This window comes from Eublepharis macularius, chromosome 4 (assembly GCF_028583425.1).
Source record: "Eublepharis macularius isolate TG4126 chromosome 4, MPM_Emac_v1.0, whole genome shotgun sequence".
Taxonomy (NCBI): Eukaryota; Metazoa; Chordata; class Lepidosauria; order Squamata; family Eublepharidae; genus Eublepharis; species Eublepharis macularius.
In genome coordinates, this window is record NC_072793.1 from 928,985 (window position 1) to 946,390 (window position 17,406).

A 17,406-nucleotide genomic window follows, 5' to 3' on the forward strand; every position below is an offset into this window, starting at 1 on the left:
ATATTACAGTGAGATATGATTGCCCTGAAGAACTGTTTGTATTTACCCTCTTGATCGTTTATTCTGTAAACAATTAGCCATTATTCTGTAAACAGTGCTGAAGGTATATAAGATTCTCTGATGTAACTGGTCTTTACACCCATCAGCCAGAGAGAGGCAATATGTGTCTGAGTTTTAGTTAAAACACATTGAAACTCATATATTTTTGTCTCACTGTGTTTGGTGTCTTGAAATATATTTAGTAATAGGGGAACTTATAATTGGCAGCAGAGTACTATTAAAAAAATTCCCCTACCACCTACCTCACAGAGTTGTTGTGAATATAAAATGGAGAACAGAACAACAGAAGCTGCTTTGGGTCCCCACTGGGGAGAAAGGCAGTTATAAAAGAGGAAAATAAATAAAATAATAAATCATTAGTAATTACTTCCTAGTTACCTTTTTTTTAAGAAATCTAAACAGGAGTTTACTTCACATTGTATAGAGGTGGGTTTTTTGCATTAGTTAAAGGTTCGTCAGTTTTTTTAAAAATCATATATTTCCTTCTCTCCATTCCCACATAGGTTCCTCCCAGTTTATAGGATAGTTTCTGTATTTGACATGACTCAGGGCCTACTATTTGTCAGAGCCAAACTGAACTAGCAGAAAAATACACCGTGAAGGTGTTGCTAGGCCCTCAGGTGGGCCTGCGTGTTTGAATGACTTCCCGTAATCATAAAACTCCCTGCACTGCTTCCCCCTAATTGACTGCTCTTCTTTGATCTGCTCGTTTTCCATGTGTAGAAAGTTATTGTTGTATTTTTAAAATATATATTATATTTTTTTATGTTGGGGAGCATTCAGATGTGATGGCTGCTTATGTAATCTGAGGTAGGCTATCCTTACGCTGTGTAATCCACTTTGGTTCTCACTGAGACAAGCGGATCATAAATAAATAAATAAAAATGGGAAAAATGTGATTCACATGATTGTGTAGCTTGGCTTTCAAGAGTTTGAGGTGCAGGCTGCTCCTTTCTTTCAGCTTAATTTTCGGGGGGGGGGCACCTGTTTGTGCAGAAAGAGGTGCAGTCCGGCACCTGGAAAGTAGACCCACGCCCTCCCTGACAGTGAACGTGGAGCGGGACAAGCAAGATACGGGCAACGTTTAAAACTAGTTTCTATAATTAGGCAGATGCCAGAATAGTCATCGCAGTGTTGGTGACCACATCAATCAGCAATGCAGATGCCACAATTCAGTCTGTGTGCCGCTGCAAAGCCCTTATTCTGCTATCCAGCTACACTGAAAATATGAGTCAGTTCTGAATTGGTGTGAATCAGATATTGCCACTGCAATCCTATGCAGAGCTCCTTTACGCTAAATCGTTAATAAGCTCGCCGATTTGTACTGGTGTAATGCCCTCTGGTGTAATGCCCCTTCCACCTTCTGACCCAGATTTAAGGTCTGATGGATCCCCGTTCCTACTTGTATCTGATGAAGAAAGCTTTGGCTCTTGAAAACTTAGACCCTGGAAACGTTTGTTGGTCTTTAAAGTTCTACTGGACTCGAATTGTGTTACGCTACTACTACAGGCTAATACAGCTGCACACCTGAAACTATCCTGAAAAAAAGTATTTCAGTTACTACCTTTTTGTAATTAGATGGTCCAACTTCCCATGTGTGTATGTACACAACTTTAAATACAGGATGAATGAAGCAGGTTTTTTTTTTAATTTTTCAGGTGAATTGTGTGGGCCAGATAGTCTGTGCTGTGGTTGCAGATTCAGACATTCATGCCAAGCGAGCAGCTGCCAAGGTGAACATTCAGTATGCACCGGAGGAGCCGGTCATCCTGACCATAGAGGTGAAAACTAGTTTTCTTGCTACTTTATAGCACAACTTTTTCCATTTATTGTTTTGCACCTAGTACTGTTTTGCACCTAGCACCTAGTTACGGGAAACTCAGTCCATAACAGCTGCATCAAGATACTTTGCAGTTACACCATTTAGGTAGCAGTCCTAAGCAGGTTTCCTCAGGCCCATGTGATTCGCTGGGGCTTACTCCCAGGATTACAACTTTCATCCCCTTGAAGCTAAGTGGGTTTAAGTCTTTGTGAAAGGAGGATATAGCTAGAACGGTAGGAGAACAGTGGCTGGATTCGACCAAGAAAATCATAGATGTCCAGAATGTGTTGACTATCTTGATTTTACTAAACTGAAAATGGAGAAATAAAGTATTTCCTGGAGCGTAGCTATATTACAAATATGTTTGTTTTATGAGTACAACTGTCATGATTTCACCATGAAAACCTAGGAGTTGTAGTTTTGAGAAGGTGCTCGCCCCCCCCCCCCGCCACCCACAACTTTACAGGTCCTTTGGGAGGAAGAATACATTTGGAACCCGTTTATTGTCTGACTATGGTGTAAATGAATCCTTTGAGTGGCTGTTACAGAAACAGCTGTAGCTATAATCCGTTTGCCCTGGGGGCGTCATATAGCCTTTCAATTTTCAAATTTGAGTCTCCAACCCAAATAACAACAACATTTGATTTATATACTGCCCTTCAGGACAACTGAAAGCCCACTCAAAGTGATTTACGAAATATGTTACTATTATCCCCACAACAATCACCCTGTGAGATGGACGGGTGAGAGAGCTCCATAGAGCTGTGACTGACCCAAGGTCACCCAGCTGGCTTCAAGGGGAGGAGTGGGGAATCAAACCCGATTCTCCAGATTAGAGTCCTGCTGCTCTTAACTACTACACCAAACTAGCTTACAGTTGCAGGACTTTAAGCCAGGAACTGATTTGCTTATTATTGACCAAGTCTGTCCAACTGCTCAATAAGCAGGCCAAATTTTATCAAAAACATATAATACCTTTAATAATTTTAATAGTGTTTATTCTGCACTGACGTAACTCCTCCCGTAGTTTTCCCTTAATATCCACAGTTGCCACCACAACATCCCTGTTTATGGACCTCTGGAGAATATTTTTGCTTTTGGCAAAAATGTGTCTTGCTCCCTGCAACCTGGCCCAGTTAGGTTTCCTCAGAAGTGGCGTCTTACCCTTGGGCTGGGAACACAGAGCTTGTTCCTGGTGGACCAGTTGATCCAGCAAGGCTGTCTTCCCAGGCCTCAGCCTAAATTGGCAGAGAGGCAGTTGACCCCCAGCTCCTGAGGCTGCATTGTGCTCTAACCAGAATCCTAATTGTAAATAGAAAGAGGCTCCTCCACCAACCAGGGAACTACAAACGGGCAGAACAAACTGCAAATGGAGGGGGGAAAACAGTCCTGATATACAGAAATCAATTCTATTGTGAAAGTCAACAGCTATATACAAGCAATACTATAACAGCATTACTCCACAACTAAACAAATGAATAAATATCCAAAGCAGGCAAGCCACTCCAAAATATATCAATATCAATATAGTCCAACAGGTGAAGTCCACCAAATGACTGGACTCCACTAAAAGGAATCCATGAGATAAGAGACCAAGTCAGTTCAGGTGAGTGTAAGAGATCGGTGAACAACAATCCGCAGTGCCAAAGATGTTGATTCCTCTCTCCTCCTTCTCTGTGATCCACACAGGGGTGTACACCCACCTGGCATCCCACTGACTGTCATCCCATGGTTCCCCCCCCCCCGCCTCAGCAGGGGTCTGAGGGGGTGTGTGATTCATTGGCTTGGCAGGCAGGTCAGCCGATGCTCGGACCTGTGCCCTATGCGCACCTTTGCTCCCGAGCTGTAATCTCAGTAAAGTTGTGGCCTCTTTACCTCCAGCACTGTGTCTGTGTGTTTCTTGTCGCCGTGCCCCCTCCCCGCTCTCCTCCCCCCATTTATTACTCGCCTGCAATTCAAGGGGCACTTGCTCCTCCGCCCAACAACCAGGGCCGGCTGTTGCCAGTTGTTTTGTGCCAAACACCTCTTCAGGGGTGGATAAAGGTGTCACCTGTATTCATATAGTCAACCATTCATAAATAAAGTACACACATACTCAAAGTACGGCATTATGTTCAATCATGCCACACCCTCACTGAAACTCACCGATATAACAGAACAATTAAATCATGAATCCATTAATTAAAGAGGGAATGTTTCTGGATACACCATTTGTGTTCCTTGAAACCGAATGGGTTGAATTTAGAAATGAACCTGTCTTGTTTTCTACAGATGATGTTATCTGTGGATTGTGTGGACAGTCATATGTGATTAGAACGTAAGGAATTTTTTAGAAATGAACCTTTATCGTGTTCTGTAGACTGTGTGGATAGTTTTGTACAACGTAAATGTAGCACAGTCACTTTAACATGATATTGTGATGTATCCTTTTAAAGAAATTGCCAGTTAAGGCTTTAAAAGCTGGGTGTGTCTGGGTTTGGCCGGTGCTTGCCGCCATTTTGACGACATCGTTTGACTTTTTCTTATGTAGATTTGGAAAAGTCTTGTATTATTTTGCATTGGGTCAGTTAGTATTTGTATACTTCAGAAATAAGATTATTATTTGTTTGACTGCATTGCACATATATGCATTCTCTTGGCTTTAAAAATACACTTTTCCTCCTCTTTTTTAGTCATTCAGACTAACAAAACGAAGAGAATGCTGTTTGGATCTGAAGTTTTCTGCTGGGGTGCATTTAGGTTGCTTTTGAAAATGATGTCGCCTGAAGTTTTCTACTTGCAATATATTTATATTTAGCTCATTTTTAATGTGAGGGAACAAGCAGGGAACTAAAACAAGCGGCGTGTGTTTTTTGCCATTGAAGGAGGCGATAGAGCACAATTCATTCTTCAAGCCGTCAAGAAAACTGGAACATGGGAATGTGGATGAAGCATTTAAAACTGTCGACGACATACTGGAAGGTAAATTGCAACCTGCTGGGTTGAAAATTGAGATTTGTACATCCACCCAAACTCTGCTGTCTGGGGTGCTATGGCTAGATAATTCACTTTCAGATTAAAATGATTTAGGTTTTTAAACTCCTGTAAATAGAATTAATGCGTACTATAGTGTGGGAAGCAGCCATTTTATATTTGAGTTCAGTCCCGAGGAATGTGAATATTAAATGTTGTCACGATGTGCCCTTTTGATACCTGTGTACAGACACTGCCTTAAAGATGCTCCTACTTCGTTGCCTGTCAAAGTTGTTATTGAGAGCTGATGTATCTGCAGCCACCTGCTGCTGGCCTCTCTGTTCTAGGCTTGGTATTTATAAGACTGCACAGATTAACATTTGAATACATTTATGAACCCCCCTCTCAGAGTAGGATGATGTCAAGTTATTAGGAAGCTGTGGGATTACAGTTTCCGAGTCCCTTGTAAAAGAGGGACCAGGTTAGGAATCGGTCCTATGGCAGGTTTTCAGCTGGACTGAGGAGTCAGTTTCAGAGGGAAGGGCACATGAGGATTTCTGTCTGCTGGAATTGGATGCCTGACAACATTCTGCTTCGTTTAAGAAATCCTCCTTTGTGTCTTGTTCCTTGGCTGAAACTGTGAATATCAACTTCCCACCTAGCAGAGCACATCCATAGTTTCCCCCCATCTCCCCCTCCCCATAACAATATCAGTTGCATCTTAATTCATCCTCAGGCAGACATTGCAGTAATTAAATCGGCCCCTTTGTCCTCCAAAGGAGCATCAGCTTCCTAACTCTGATGATAGTTCTGTAATTTGTTTGAAGTAGGATAGACCAGATATTGACTCTTCTTGGGCCTTAGGTAAGCTTTCATGTAAGCCCTCAGGAGCCCCTTCTGCACTGGGAACGTAACACTTCGTGATCCCAGACCTCAAGCCAAAAGGCATCAAATCGGCTTGTCTGGGCCCTTTCGCACCTCTCATGTTTGGTCAGTGCGGTGCCATTCTTTTTAGTCTGCAACATGTCAAAATGCATTGGGAATTGATGAGCGCTGGCGCTTTCATCACCAGTGTGTCATTGGTGACATCACAGCACCAGCCCGTTTTTGGGGGCCGGGGGGGCACACGTGGTGAATCGATGTATTGCTAGAATACTGGATCAGTCTATTTCCTGGATTTCTCCCTCTCAATCCATCAGTGCATCGACCCTACATTGGATTTTTAATTAAAAAAAAAAACAGAAGAAAGAAAAATGGAGAGGAAAGAGGGGAAGGGGAGGAATGGAAAGGAGGGGAGGGGAGGGGAGGGGAGGGGAGGGGAGGGAGTGGCTGGCTAGACAAGCGTGGCCAATCACAATGAAGTGGGCTGGCAGAGGGTGGGTGGGAGTCAGAAGAAGATAGAATGCTAAAAGACAGGTTAAAGAGCGTGCACAGGGAAACAGCAGACCTGAAAACAGATCTTTTTTAAAAAGTCGGGGTATAAGTGCTCCCAGGAAAGCCACGGAAAAGCCACGTAGTAGCCAGAGTGACGACTCACGGCAGCAAATCTGGTGCAGATGGTCACAAGAAAAACACTATGCTATGGGGACTGAATGGCCAAAATTACTCAGTGCAGGAGCGGTTTGAAAGTCGTCATCACTCCTCAGTGCTTGCCTCACGCTATAGGCCAGCAACGTAATCCTAGCCTCCCCCTGCTGTGCCCTTGTCTAAAATGCCCCTGATATTCCTTTGCCTTTCATAAGCCACTTTCCCTCCTGCTGAGGATGATTAAAGCATAGTTATATTCTGTTGGACCTTCAGTCTGGGCATTTTGGGGACTCTTAAGTAGGTATTGCCCTGTAAACTGGGGCACAGTCCTACTGCTTTCTCCCACCAGGCCAGGACTCGGGGACCTAGCTGCTAACAGTGTAATCCTACGCAGAGTTACACCAGTCTAAGCCCATTGAAGTCAATGGCCTTAGACTGGGGTAACTCTCCATAGGATTGCACTGTAAGTCCCATTTTATTTAATGGGGTTTACTCTCAGGAAAATGGTCTTCAGACTGCAGAGTTCCTTTCACCCACCGGGCCAGGCTTTAGTCTTGCTTTCTCAAGACAAACTGACACAATTTTGTTCCGATAGAGCCTCCTCAGTTCCCTGTCCTTCCGCATTCGTCATGGTCCCTCCATGTGTTTTCTGCCGTGTTTCTGACACCGTGGGAAGAAAGAGAGGCAGCGTTACCAACTTGTCCCCCGTGCTTCTCGTCTGCCTCCCTCTCCCCACCCCAAAGGCCGGACTCCTCAGTATGGGGAAATCTGATTGGAGACTTCCCCCCTTCTTTGGAATAGGTGAGATCCGCATTGGGGGGCAGCAGCACTTTTACATGGAAACTCAGAGTGTTCTCGCCGTTCCAAAAGGAGAAGATAAAGAAATGGATATCTACGCCTCAACACAGCACCCGGCATTTGTACAGGTTAGCGGGCAATTTTAGAACTGTTGTTTGTTCTGTGTGTGTCTTTAAAGCCATAAAAGGTTGGGGTCTGACATATCCAAGAGATTGCTTTGTCCCTGATGTTGTCGTTTGAAAACTGGGAACCTGGTGATGGAGTGGAGACTCAGGCAGTGCTCCGCCCTTGCGGCCTGGAACTTCTTGGCGTGGAGGGGGGCCATGTTACAGCAGCCCCCCCATAACATCAGATGGAACAGGGCACTATCTCCGTCTCTATTGAAATGGTCCTAGACCAGCATAAAACGTAACAGCAGCCCTCTAAAAATCAGGAGTTCAGAAGTGAACATTGCGATAATACACCAGACTAAAAAAATACATGTCAGCATTTCATCAGTAATTTTTATACTTTTCTTAGCTGGCAAATTTTATGGGCTGCTGCAAAAAAACTGGGTCTCTAACCAAATTGGCTCCCATGACACTAAGAAGGATAACTAGATGAAGGTAGGACATGTTTACTTTGTAGGGCTGATCCATTGCTCTGGAACATCCTTCCCCTGGAGACTTGCTAAAGGCTGAGCCTGAACATCTTCCAGAAACACGAGTTCTTTTCCAGAGGAAAGGGGCATCCATTGATGGATGGGGGTAGATTAGATGGATGGGGTAAGATTTCTACCTGAGTGCTGTCGTTTAATTGATTTGAAATCCCATGTTCAGCTCTGACCTCCTCTATGAACGGGGCACAGTCTTCGTCCACCGTCCTTACGCTCCCAGAAACAGGGAATGGCAATAATGTTGGTCTGCCTTACTGGGTTGTTACACTGTAATTATATTTTGTGACTTTGCTTTGTGATTTTATTATTGTTTAATCTTTTTATTGCCACTTTGCTTGAGTTGTAAGTTGCTGAACTTAGGAAAGGAAAAGTGTATGTGTGTGTGTGTGTGTGTGTGTGTGTGTGTATCTATCTATCTATCTATCTATCTATCTATCTATCTATCTATCTATCTATCTATCTATCTATCTATCTATCTATCTATCTATCTATCTATCTATCTATCTATCTATCTATCTATCTATAAATTTAATTTAATGAATTTCTATCCTTACCCTCCCAGCAAGCGGGCTCCAGGTAAACAACAACATTGTTAAAATACTATATAATAAATGCAATATAAAATTAATAGTATAGTACTAAATACAAAATACAATTTAAAACCATAAACCATCCAAGGTAGTAAAACAATACACCTCTTTAGCAACCAGGAAGGGTAAAGCAGGCAGGTTATAGAAGTACCAGATAAATAGTGGACCATGGCCACAGCAGAGAGGACGACCAGGTAGCCCACCCAGATATCTCAACCACTACCGTAGACCCGGCGGAACATCTCCATCTTGCAGGCCCAGCAGAATTGTAGTAATTCCCTCGGGGCCCTGATCTTGACAGAGAGAGAGTTCCACCAGGCCAGTGCCAGGGCCAAAAAGGCCCCGGCCCTAGTTGAGGCTAGGCGAACATAACGTCCTTGGAGCCAGGGAGCACCAAAAGATGTTGATCAGCTGAGCAAAGAGCTCTCCGGGGAACATATGGCAAGAGACGGTCCTGCAGGTATGTAGGTCCCAGTCCGTTTAGGGCTTTGAACGTCATAGTCAGTACCTTAAACTTGACCCCGAAGTCAACTGGGAGCCAGTGCAGCTAGCACAAAACAGGTCTAATGTGTCCTGACCAGAGTCCCGGTGAGGATGCACGCTACCGCATTTTGGACCAGCTGTAACTTCCGGGATCAGCCTCAGGAGTAGCCTTGGATAGTTACAGCAGTCCAGTCTGGAGATGACTGTTGCTTGGATCACTGTTGCCAGGTCACAAGTCGAGATAAACAGACACGTACCCAGCATCTTCACAGTAAGGAAAAGCACTGCACCATTATTATTATAAATGGAAGTGCAATGTATTTAAAGGTTAATTGAATCTGCGTTCAATTGCTGTTTCTATGAAATTTACATATTAAAGTCTTACAAAGTATTTCTGTGGCTCCAAAGAGTTTTGTGAGGGTAATTTTTGTTTTGTTTTGTTTGCAAAAGCTATATATTATGCTAAACAATATGACAGCCCCGTAAAAATGCACTATATAATAAGCAGAGTTTTCTTTTTTTTTCTTTTTTTTTTGCAGGAATTGGTGGCATCGTGTTTAGGTGTCCCCAGCAGTCGGATTATGTGCCACGTAAGACGAATCGGAGGAGCTTTTGGTGGGAAACTGCTGAAAACAAGCCTGCTGGCCTGTGTTACGGCTGTGGCGGCCCACAAGTAAGTGTGGAGAGACCACACGTGGTGGTGGTGGTGGTGGCGGCGGCGGTGGAGCTCAAGGAATGAGAACACCCTGCCAAGAATTACTGCAGCAGGGTCGAAAGAGCCGTTCACTTTTTAGGCAGCGCAGTGGACACCCAGCCAACAACTCATAAGGAAACTAAGCATGTCTATATGTTGACAATTAAATGGTATTGGATAAAGTGAGTTTATAGAATTTAAGTGCCAGGAAAAAAATTGTCCCAACATCCTTGATACTTTTATAATGTGAACCCATACTATGTGAAGCCAATGGTTCATAATCTTAAGATCGTTGTATATTTATTACTGGAAGTATAGGACAGGGTAACTGTGGCCTGGCTGCATTCAGGTGTCATAAACTAACCGGAGTTATTCTTGGGCTCTAATGCTCCTTCCCTCGACCCTCCACACACACAGAGTCAAGACTGAAAACTGCCTGGTGTCTGTTCAGACCTCAAGAACAAACCAGAATTGTGCTTTCCCGCTCACCTTCTTTCATTCTGGGAGCCAAGATTGAAAATATCTTGGCCTAGGAAAATTCTGTATGGAATATAGTCATGTTAGTCTGTAGAAAAAAAATAAATAGGAATTCAGTGGTACCGTTAGAGACTGACATTTATTCCACCATAAGATTTCAGGAGTCAGAGCTTGCTCCTCTGATGAAGTTTATGGAGTAAATATAATATTGTTCATCTACGGTCTTCCTGTGCAGTCCCACATGGGACTGCGCACGCGCAGGCCTGCCGATACCGGAGATTTTAATAGCTAAACACCACCAGGGGGCGCTCCCGCCTCTCAGCGCGCATGCGCGGCCGCTTTCCCGCCGAAACGGACCTTAAGAGGCGGAGCGCCCCTCACATACCCTCAGTTTCTCTTTCGCCGCCGATCGTTGAGGTTTACAGCTTTCTTCGTTCGCGATGTCTGAGAAGGCCTTGTTTAAGCGTTGCGAGACCTGCAATCGTAAGATGACAAGGTCGGATGGCCATTCCATTTGTTTATATTGCCTTGGGGAAACTCACAACACTCAGGCGTGCAAGCATTGCCGCGCGTTTACCTCAAAGGCCAGGGCGGAACGGACGGATTGTTTGCATGCCTTTCTCTGGCAGCGTGCGATGTCGGTCGAGGACCCTCCACCGAAGTCTTCGTCTGCTCCGTCTGCGTCCTCTCGTCCTCCTGTACCTTCGGGTTCCAAGACTCCTCGTTCTCAGCCGTCTCCGAGTTGCTCGGAGTCGAGGTCCGAAAGGATCCCTTCGGGTCGGAGTTTGTCGGAACCGACCGCTTCGGTTCCGAGACATCTAGCAAGTCGACCTCCTTCGATCTCGTCAGCTGTCTCGGCTTCACCTGCTCGTGGCGCCCATAGAAGTTCGACTCCGTCGGTTCCGAGGTCGACTCCGCCAACTCAGACCACCTCTACGGTTCCGATGACTTCGGATCCTTCTGTGAGATCGAAGGCCGTTCCTGAAAAGAAAAAGAAGAAGCATAAGCATTCCAGTAAGCATGATAAGGCAGTGTTGGAAGGCTTACTCACCTCTTCCCCGTCGGTTCCGGTCGACTCCGCTCCCGTCCAAGTGGAGCAGCAGGCAGAGGCGAGTGATCGTCCGCAGTCCAAGACTCCTCCGGACCGGGTGGCTCAGGAGGACGATGTCATTCTCCTCGAGAAGCCTCTTACCCCTTCCGGTCGGGCTCGATCGGCCTCGTACGAATCGGACTCTATTCAGTCGGCTCGGAGTCGACGGAGTCGGTCTGCCCGTCGCTCTAGCTGTCGGACCCCACGGTCCTATCGGAGCCGATCCAGGGAGAGTCGACGTCGAGATGATCCTGTCCCTCGTTACTTTAGTAGGGAGAGTTCATACTACTCGGACCGGCATTATAGAGGTGCTTCGTTGTCTCCCTCATTTCGAGTCGGTTCCGATGTTGGCTATGACCCGTCCCGCCTCCCGTCGGATCGGGTCTCTCCACGACCCCGGGCCCGTTACAGTGTTTCTCCTCTGTCGGAGTCACCTGAAAAGGAGATTGGGCCATCTGATGAGGCCTCGCCCACTGATGATTTTCGGGCCTACAACGAGTTGCTCCAAAGAATGGCGAAAGCCCTGGACCTTGAAGTGACTTCCACTGAATCTAAATTTACTGATAAGATATTGCAACATATCTATTCGGGTTCTACTCCCTCGATTGCCTTTCCCCTTATTGAGGGGTTTGCTGATCTATGGAAGAAGCTGCAGTCTCGACCTGCGTCTGCTACCGCCACTAATCGAAAAGTGGAGAGCTTGTACAGAACCAAGGACGATGCTCATCCGTTCCTGGCCGTTCACCCTCCTCCATCCTCACTTGTCACCGAGGAGATGCAAGCTCGGCCTCGCCAGGGCTCGCTATCGGCTCCAACTGACAAGGATAGTAGAAAGATCGATGCCTTGGGTAGGAAGTTGTATACTTCGGCTACGTTTGGCATCAAAGTGGCGAATTATGCCGCAATGATGGCGGCTTATCAGCTGTTTTTATGGAAGAAGGTGGCGTCTTTTCTTCCTAAGCTTCCCGAAGATCAGCGCACTCTGCTTCGGGTCATTCAGGAGGAGGCTGTTCGTCTATCCAGACACCAAATTAATGTTGGGAGAAGTATGGCTGACACTGCGTCTCGATCACTTCTCTCCTCGGTGGTACTGCGCAGGTACGCATGGCTTCGCACGACCGCCCTGCCAGTTGAGACAAGGAACAGGGTTGAGGACCTGCCGTTCGAGGGCACCACTCTGTTTTCAGAGAAAACTGACGAGTTCCTCTCTAAGAAGAGGACTGACCGTTTGACAGCCCTCTCGTATGGGGTTCTACACCAGCCGTCGCAGCAGCCTTCTCGCCCATACTATCGCTCCTTCCAGCGTGGCAGACAACACCGCTATCAGCCCTATCAAGGGTATGCTTACCAGCAGCGCAGGAGCTACCAGAGCCCACAATCTGCCTTTCCCAGACGAAGGCAGGGCCAACGTCCCAAGCCTGGTTCCCAACAGCATCAGGCCAAGGACCAGGACCAATTGCATAAGCAATTCTGACAATCACAGGGACCTGACCCCACATTTGGGGACAGGCTTAATGCTTTTTTGGATGCCTGGTGTTCAATTTGTTCCGATGTTTGGGTTTTGTCTATTATCCAGTTTGGTTATAAAGTTGAATTTCTTGGTTTACCTTACCTACGTCTCCCTGTGTTTTCTTCTGACCCCCCTCGTTCAGAGATCCTGGGAGAGCTCTCAGCCCTATTGCAGAAAGGGGCTATAGAGGAGATTCCGGTTGCTTCAGCTGGTTTGGGGTTCTATTCCAACCTGTTTTTAGTGGAGAAGAAGGATGGTGGGCTTCGGCCTATCCTGGATCTTAGGGGTTTGAATAAATTTATACGAGTTCGTAAATTCAAAATGGTTACTTTACAGATGGTTTTGACCTTGTTGCCCCAACAGTCGTGGTTTGCAGTCCTGGATCTGAAGGATGCGTATTTTCATATTTCAATTTTCCCTGAACACAGGAAGTTTTTACGTTTTGTCTATGGGCAACGTGTCTTTCAATACAATGTTTTACCCTTTGGGTTGGCCACTGCACCTAGGGTGTTCACCAAGTGTGTGGCAGTAGTGGTGGCTCATTTACGCCTCCAGGGCTGCCAGATCTTTCCTTATCTGGATGACTGGCTCTTGGTTGGTGATTCTGCTGACTCTGTGTCCAATCAGGTGTATCTCACCTTAAATTTATGTTTACGCCTGGGTCTTTTTGTTAATCAGAAGAAGTCCAAGTTGACCCCGGTGCGCTCCATCCAATTTATTGGAGTGGTTTTGGATGGTGTTCGGGATGCAGGCTTCTTGCCTTCAGAGCGTGCTGCAAAAATTAAGAGGCTTATTTCGACCCTTCAGAGGTGTCGTTTCCAATCTGTTCGCTTTATCCAGACCCTTTTGGGTTGCATGGCTTCTACTACGGCTGTGGTTCCGCTGGCCAGGTTATTTATGCGATCCTTCCAATTGTGGTTCAATTCAGTATTCTCACCGGCCCGTGATTCTCAAAATAGGAGACTTTCCGTCCCTAGGGGGGTGCTGTCCTCCCTGGAGTGGTGGCTGGATGATGCTAATTTATTTAAAGGGATGGAGTTTGGTTTTCACCAAACTCATCTGTCCGTTACTTCCGATGCTTCCCTTTTCGGTTGGGGGGCTCACTGTGCTGGCCTTTATGCCCATGGGTTATGGTCTGAATCTGAACGTGAGGAACATATTAATGTTCTTGAGTTACGGGCAATTTTATATGCATTGATCTCCTTTACAGATGTCGTGCGGAACAAGTCCGTTCAGGTCCTGACCGACAACACGACGGCGATGTTTTACATCAACAAGCAAGGTGGCACGGCGTCTGTGGCTCTCTGCACAGAGGCGATGAGACTCTGGAAGTGGGCCATAGATCATGCGGTCTGGCTGCATGCAGTTCACATCCCGGGGGTGCAGAATTCCATGGCGGACCACCTGAGCAGGCTCCACAGGGAAAACTACGAGTGGTCCCTCCAGGACAAGTATCTCGCCCCTATCTTCTCGGAATGGGGGACTCCAGAGTTGGACCTGTTTGCGACTGTGGAAAATCGCAAGGTCCTAGCTTATTGTTCCAGAGGAGGAGTAGGCCCAGAATCAAGTGGGGACGCGTTTCAGTTAAGTTGGTCAGGTCCCCTGTGTTATGCCTTCCCTCCGTTCCCGCTTCTGGCACGGGTCCTCAGCAAGATCCAGAGGGACAGAGCGTCCGTCATCCTGGTGACCCCGTATTGGCCGAGGCAACCATGGTTTCACTCCCTTCTGAGTCTACAGACTCAATCGATCCGTCTCCCGGTGGTTCCCGATCTCCTGACCTGCGGGGGGGTTCTTCACCACGACATCAGGAGACTCAAACTCACAGCGTGGTTGATCAGGCCGGGGCTGCCTTCTCCGAGGCTGTGACTAATGTTCTCTTAAATGCTATACGTTTGTCTACCAGGCAGTCTTATGCCCTTAAGTGGGACAAATTTTCTGTGTGGTGTAGTCGCAGGGGTTTGGATCCTTTTGAGTCCACCCTTTCTGAGATTTTGGACTTTTTGTGGGAGGTAAAACAGGAGGGTTTGGCCAACTCCTCAGTCAAGGTTTATCTGGCAGCCATCTCTGCTTTTCACCCTCCAGTGGATAGAAAGTCTGTTTTTTCCCACTATTCTGCCAAATTATTTTTGAGGGGATTGAATAATTTGTTTCCCCCTGTGCGGGCTTTGGTCCCTCAGTGGTCGTTGCCCCTGGTTCTGACTCGTTTGATGTCTAAGCCGTTTGAACCCTTGGCTTCCTGTCCACTTCGTTTTTTGTCCATGAAAGTGGCCTTTTTGGTTGCGGCTACTTCAGCCAGGAGGGTTGGGGAGCTAGCAGCGTTATCTTGCGAGCCCCCTTATTTGAAATTTCACCCTGAGAAGGTCGTTCTTCGTACAAAGGTTGAGTTTTTACCTAAAGTAGTATCCCGTTTTCATTTATCTCAGGAATTGGTTCTGCCGGTTTTCTTTCCGACTCCGGCTTCTGAGGCAGAGGCGGCCCTTCATTCTTTGGATGTTCGCAGGGCCATTTTATTTTATTTAGATAGGGTAAAACCATTTAGGATTGACTCTAATTTGTTTATTTGTTTTGCTGGACCGAAGAAGGGTACCCGGGCTTCGGCTCAGACTATCTCTAGATGGGTGGTCCAGGCTATACTGACCTGTTATTCTGCTGCTAACTTACCTTGTCCTTTGCAAGTGCATGCCCACTCCACCAGGTCCCAGGCGTCGTCAGCGGCTCTCTTCAGAGGTGTTCCACTCCAGGACATCTGCAGGGCGGCGACGTGGGCCTCGGCGGATACCTTTGTGAAGCATTATGCGCTGGACATCCTAGATAGAAAGGAGACAGCGGTGGGCACAGCAGTTCTGCACTCCATCTTTGAGTGATGCTTTGGCGTCACCTCCACCCAGGTATTTAGCTTTGGAATCTTCCCATGTGGGACTGCACAGGAAGACCGTAGATGAAAAACAGGTTTTACTTACCATAACTGTTGTTCATCTAGGTCTTCCGTGCAGGCACACATGCCCTCCCTCCTTCCCCGCTAACTCTCTTGGTACTTACCTTGCAGGGGGCGGCGAAAGAGGAACTGAGGGTATGTGAGGGGCGCTCCGCCTCTTAAGGTCCGTTTCGGCGGGGAAAGCGGCCGCGCATGCGCGCTGAGAGGCGGGAGCGCCCCCTGGTGGTGTTTAGCTATTAAAATCTCCGGTATCGGCAGGCCTGCGCGTGCGCAGTCCCATGTGTGCCTGCACGGAAGACCTAGATGAACAACAGTTATGGTAAGTAAAACCTGTTTTTAGTCTTTAAGGAATGACTGGAGTCCGTTTTTGGTTTAGGAATTCTTGGATCTAACTCCATTTTGTGATGGTAGCTGAATGTGGCTGTTTAACAAACTGAGGGTTGTTTCTTTCCAAGAAACAGGCATACTAACAGTGCAGTCCTAAGTGGAGTTACATCCTTCTAAGCCCATTCATTTAGGATGACATTGTAAACCACAATTTAATGCTAGGATGGGAATGCATGATTCTGGTTTTTCTGTGATGTATGAGTACAGGCTAACAGAGTTCCCAGTTGCCTGCCAATGGCAGGCAAACTCCCAAGGATCCGCCACATTGCTGGCAATTGACAGGAGGTGGCAAGCCCCCCGGGGATCATCTGCCACTGGCAGGCAACATGGGAAAGCATGCACCAGGCACGCTCCTGGTGGCGTGCGACAACATTGCTTCCTGAAGTGATGTTGTCACACTGGCTGCATGTGGCTGCATGTGTGGTCCGCGCTTCATTGGAGCCAGTTTTTGGTCCCAAATGGACCAGAATTAGCCCCACACAAAGCATGGGAGCATGCCTAAAACCAGTGTGATGACATCACTTCCTGGAAGTGATGTCATCACACAAGTGCCGGGAGTGGTTTTATGCAGTAGTTTTATGTTATACACCCTAAGATGATGCTCTGACAGGAAGATAGGAAAGCTTGGGAAGAAATTACCTGCCTCTGAGCATCTGCAGAGTGAAATTTCGTGATTTTGCACACCCTCCCTTCCTGCCCCTTGTCAATTTTCTCTTTGATCAAAAGATAATGGATTAGAAACTGACTCCAAATTCCTAGAAAGAGGAAAAGAAAAGCATTATTTAATTTCAAGGAGAAACGAGATAAAGAAGAATTAAGAGAATTTCTCTTAACAACCCTGCTCCACGGCCTTAGCAGATTTCAGTCTCCCTGCCCCCCACCTCTGGCCAAGACTGGGACGGAATTACACGTTCATCGTCATTCTTCTGTGCGGTTATATTATACTACATTGGAATTGGATGGTCTGGCTGTTTTGCTGCTACAAACCAACACGGCAAACTCCTTTGAAGCCTCACACAAGCCAATTCATCTCCATACCAAGAGGAGATGTTTACATTTACTAGCAAAGGAATGTTTTGGTTACATCCCTCTCCCCCCCTAACTGCATCTTCTCTCTCCTCCCCGCTCCTCTTCTGTATTTGACCAGTTTCTGTACCATGCATCTGACGAAGAGAACTTGATTCTCGAAAGCTTATGCTACAATAAAATTGGTTAGTCTTAAAGGTGCTACTGGACTCTTTTTGATGGAGGAAATCAGTGTGTGGTTCCATTCCCCCCTCAGGCTTTCCTTCTTTTTATTTCCCGGTCTCTTTCTCCATCTCCCTGGCGTTCCTTTGCTTCTTTATATTCCCCAATCTCTTTCTCCCCCCTCCTCCACTCGACTTCTCCTTCATTTCTCCTTATTTCCCGCCTATCATTCTTTGGC

At 46.5% G+C, this 17,406-nt stretch overlaps 2 protein-coding genes across 3 annotated transcripts in view; both read left to right on the forward strand.

The window, feature by feature from the left end:
• Nucleotides 1–17,406, forward strand: part of LOC129329162 (aldehyde oxidase-like) — a 78,952-nt gene that overhangs the window by 34,991 nt on the left and 26,555 nt on the right. For both annotated transcript variants that reach the window (XM_054978602.1, XM_054978603.1), the window contains 4 exons: nt 1,719–1,841; nt 4,747–4,843; nt 7,163–7,287; nt 9,427–9,560. In XM_054978602.1, coding sequence (XP_054834577.1) covers nt 1,719–1,841; nt 4,747–4,843; nt 7,163–7,287; nt 9,427–9,560 — 479 coding nt within the window. The remainder of the gene's footprint in view (nt 1–1,718; nt 1,842–4,746; nt 4,844–7,162; nt 7,288–9,426; nt 9,561–17,406) is intronic.
• Nucleotides 13,737–15,732, forward strand: LOC129329163 (uncharacterized). Its single transcript, XM_054978604.1, has 2 exons — nt 13,737–15,546; nt 15,705–15,732. The coding sequence occupies exon 1, from the start codon at nt 14,134–14,136 to the stop codon at nt 15,520–15,522; it is 1,389 nt and encodes a 462-aa protein (XP_054834579.1). The 5' UTR covers nt 13,737–14,133; the 3' UTR covers nt 15,523–15,546; nt 15,705–15,732.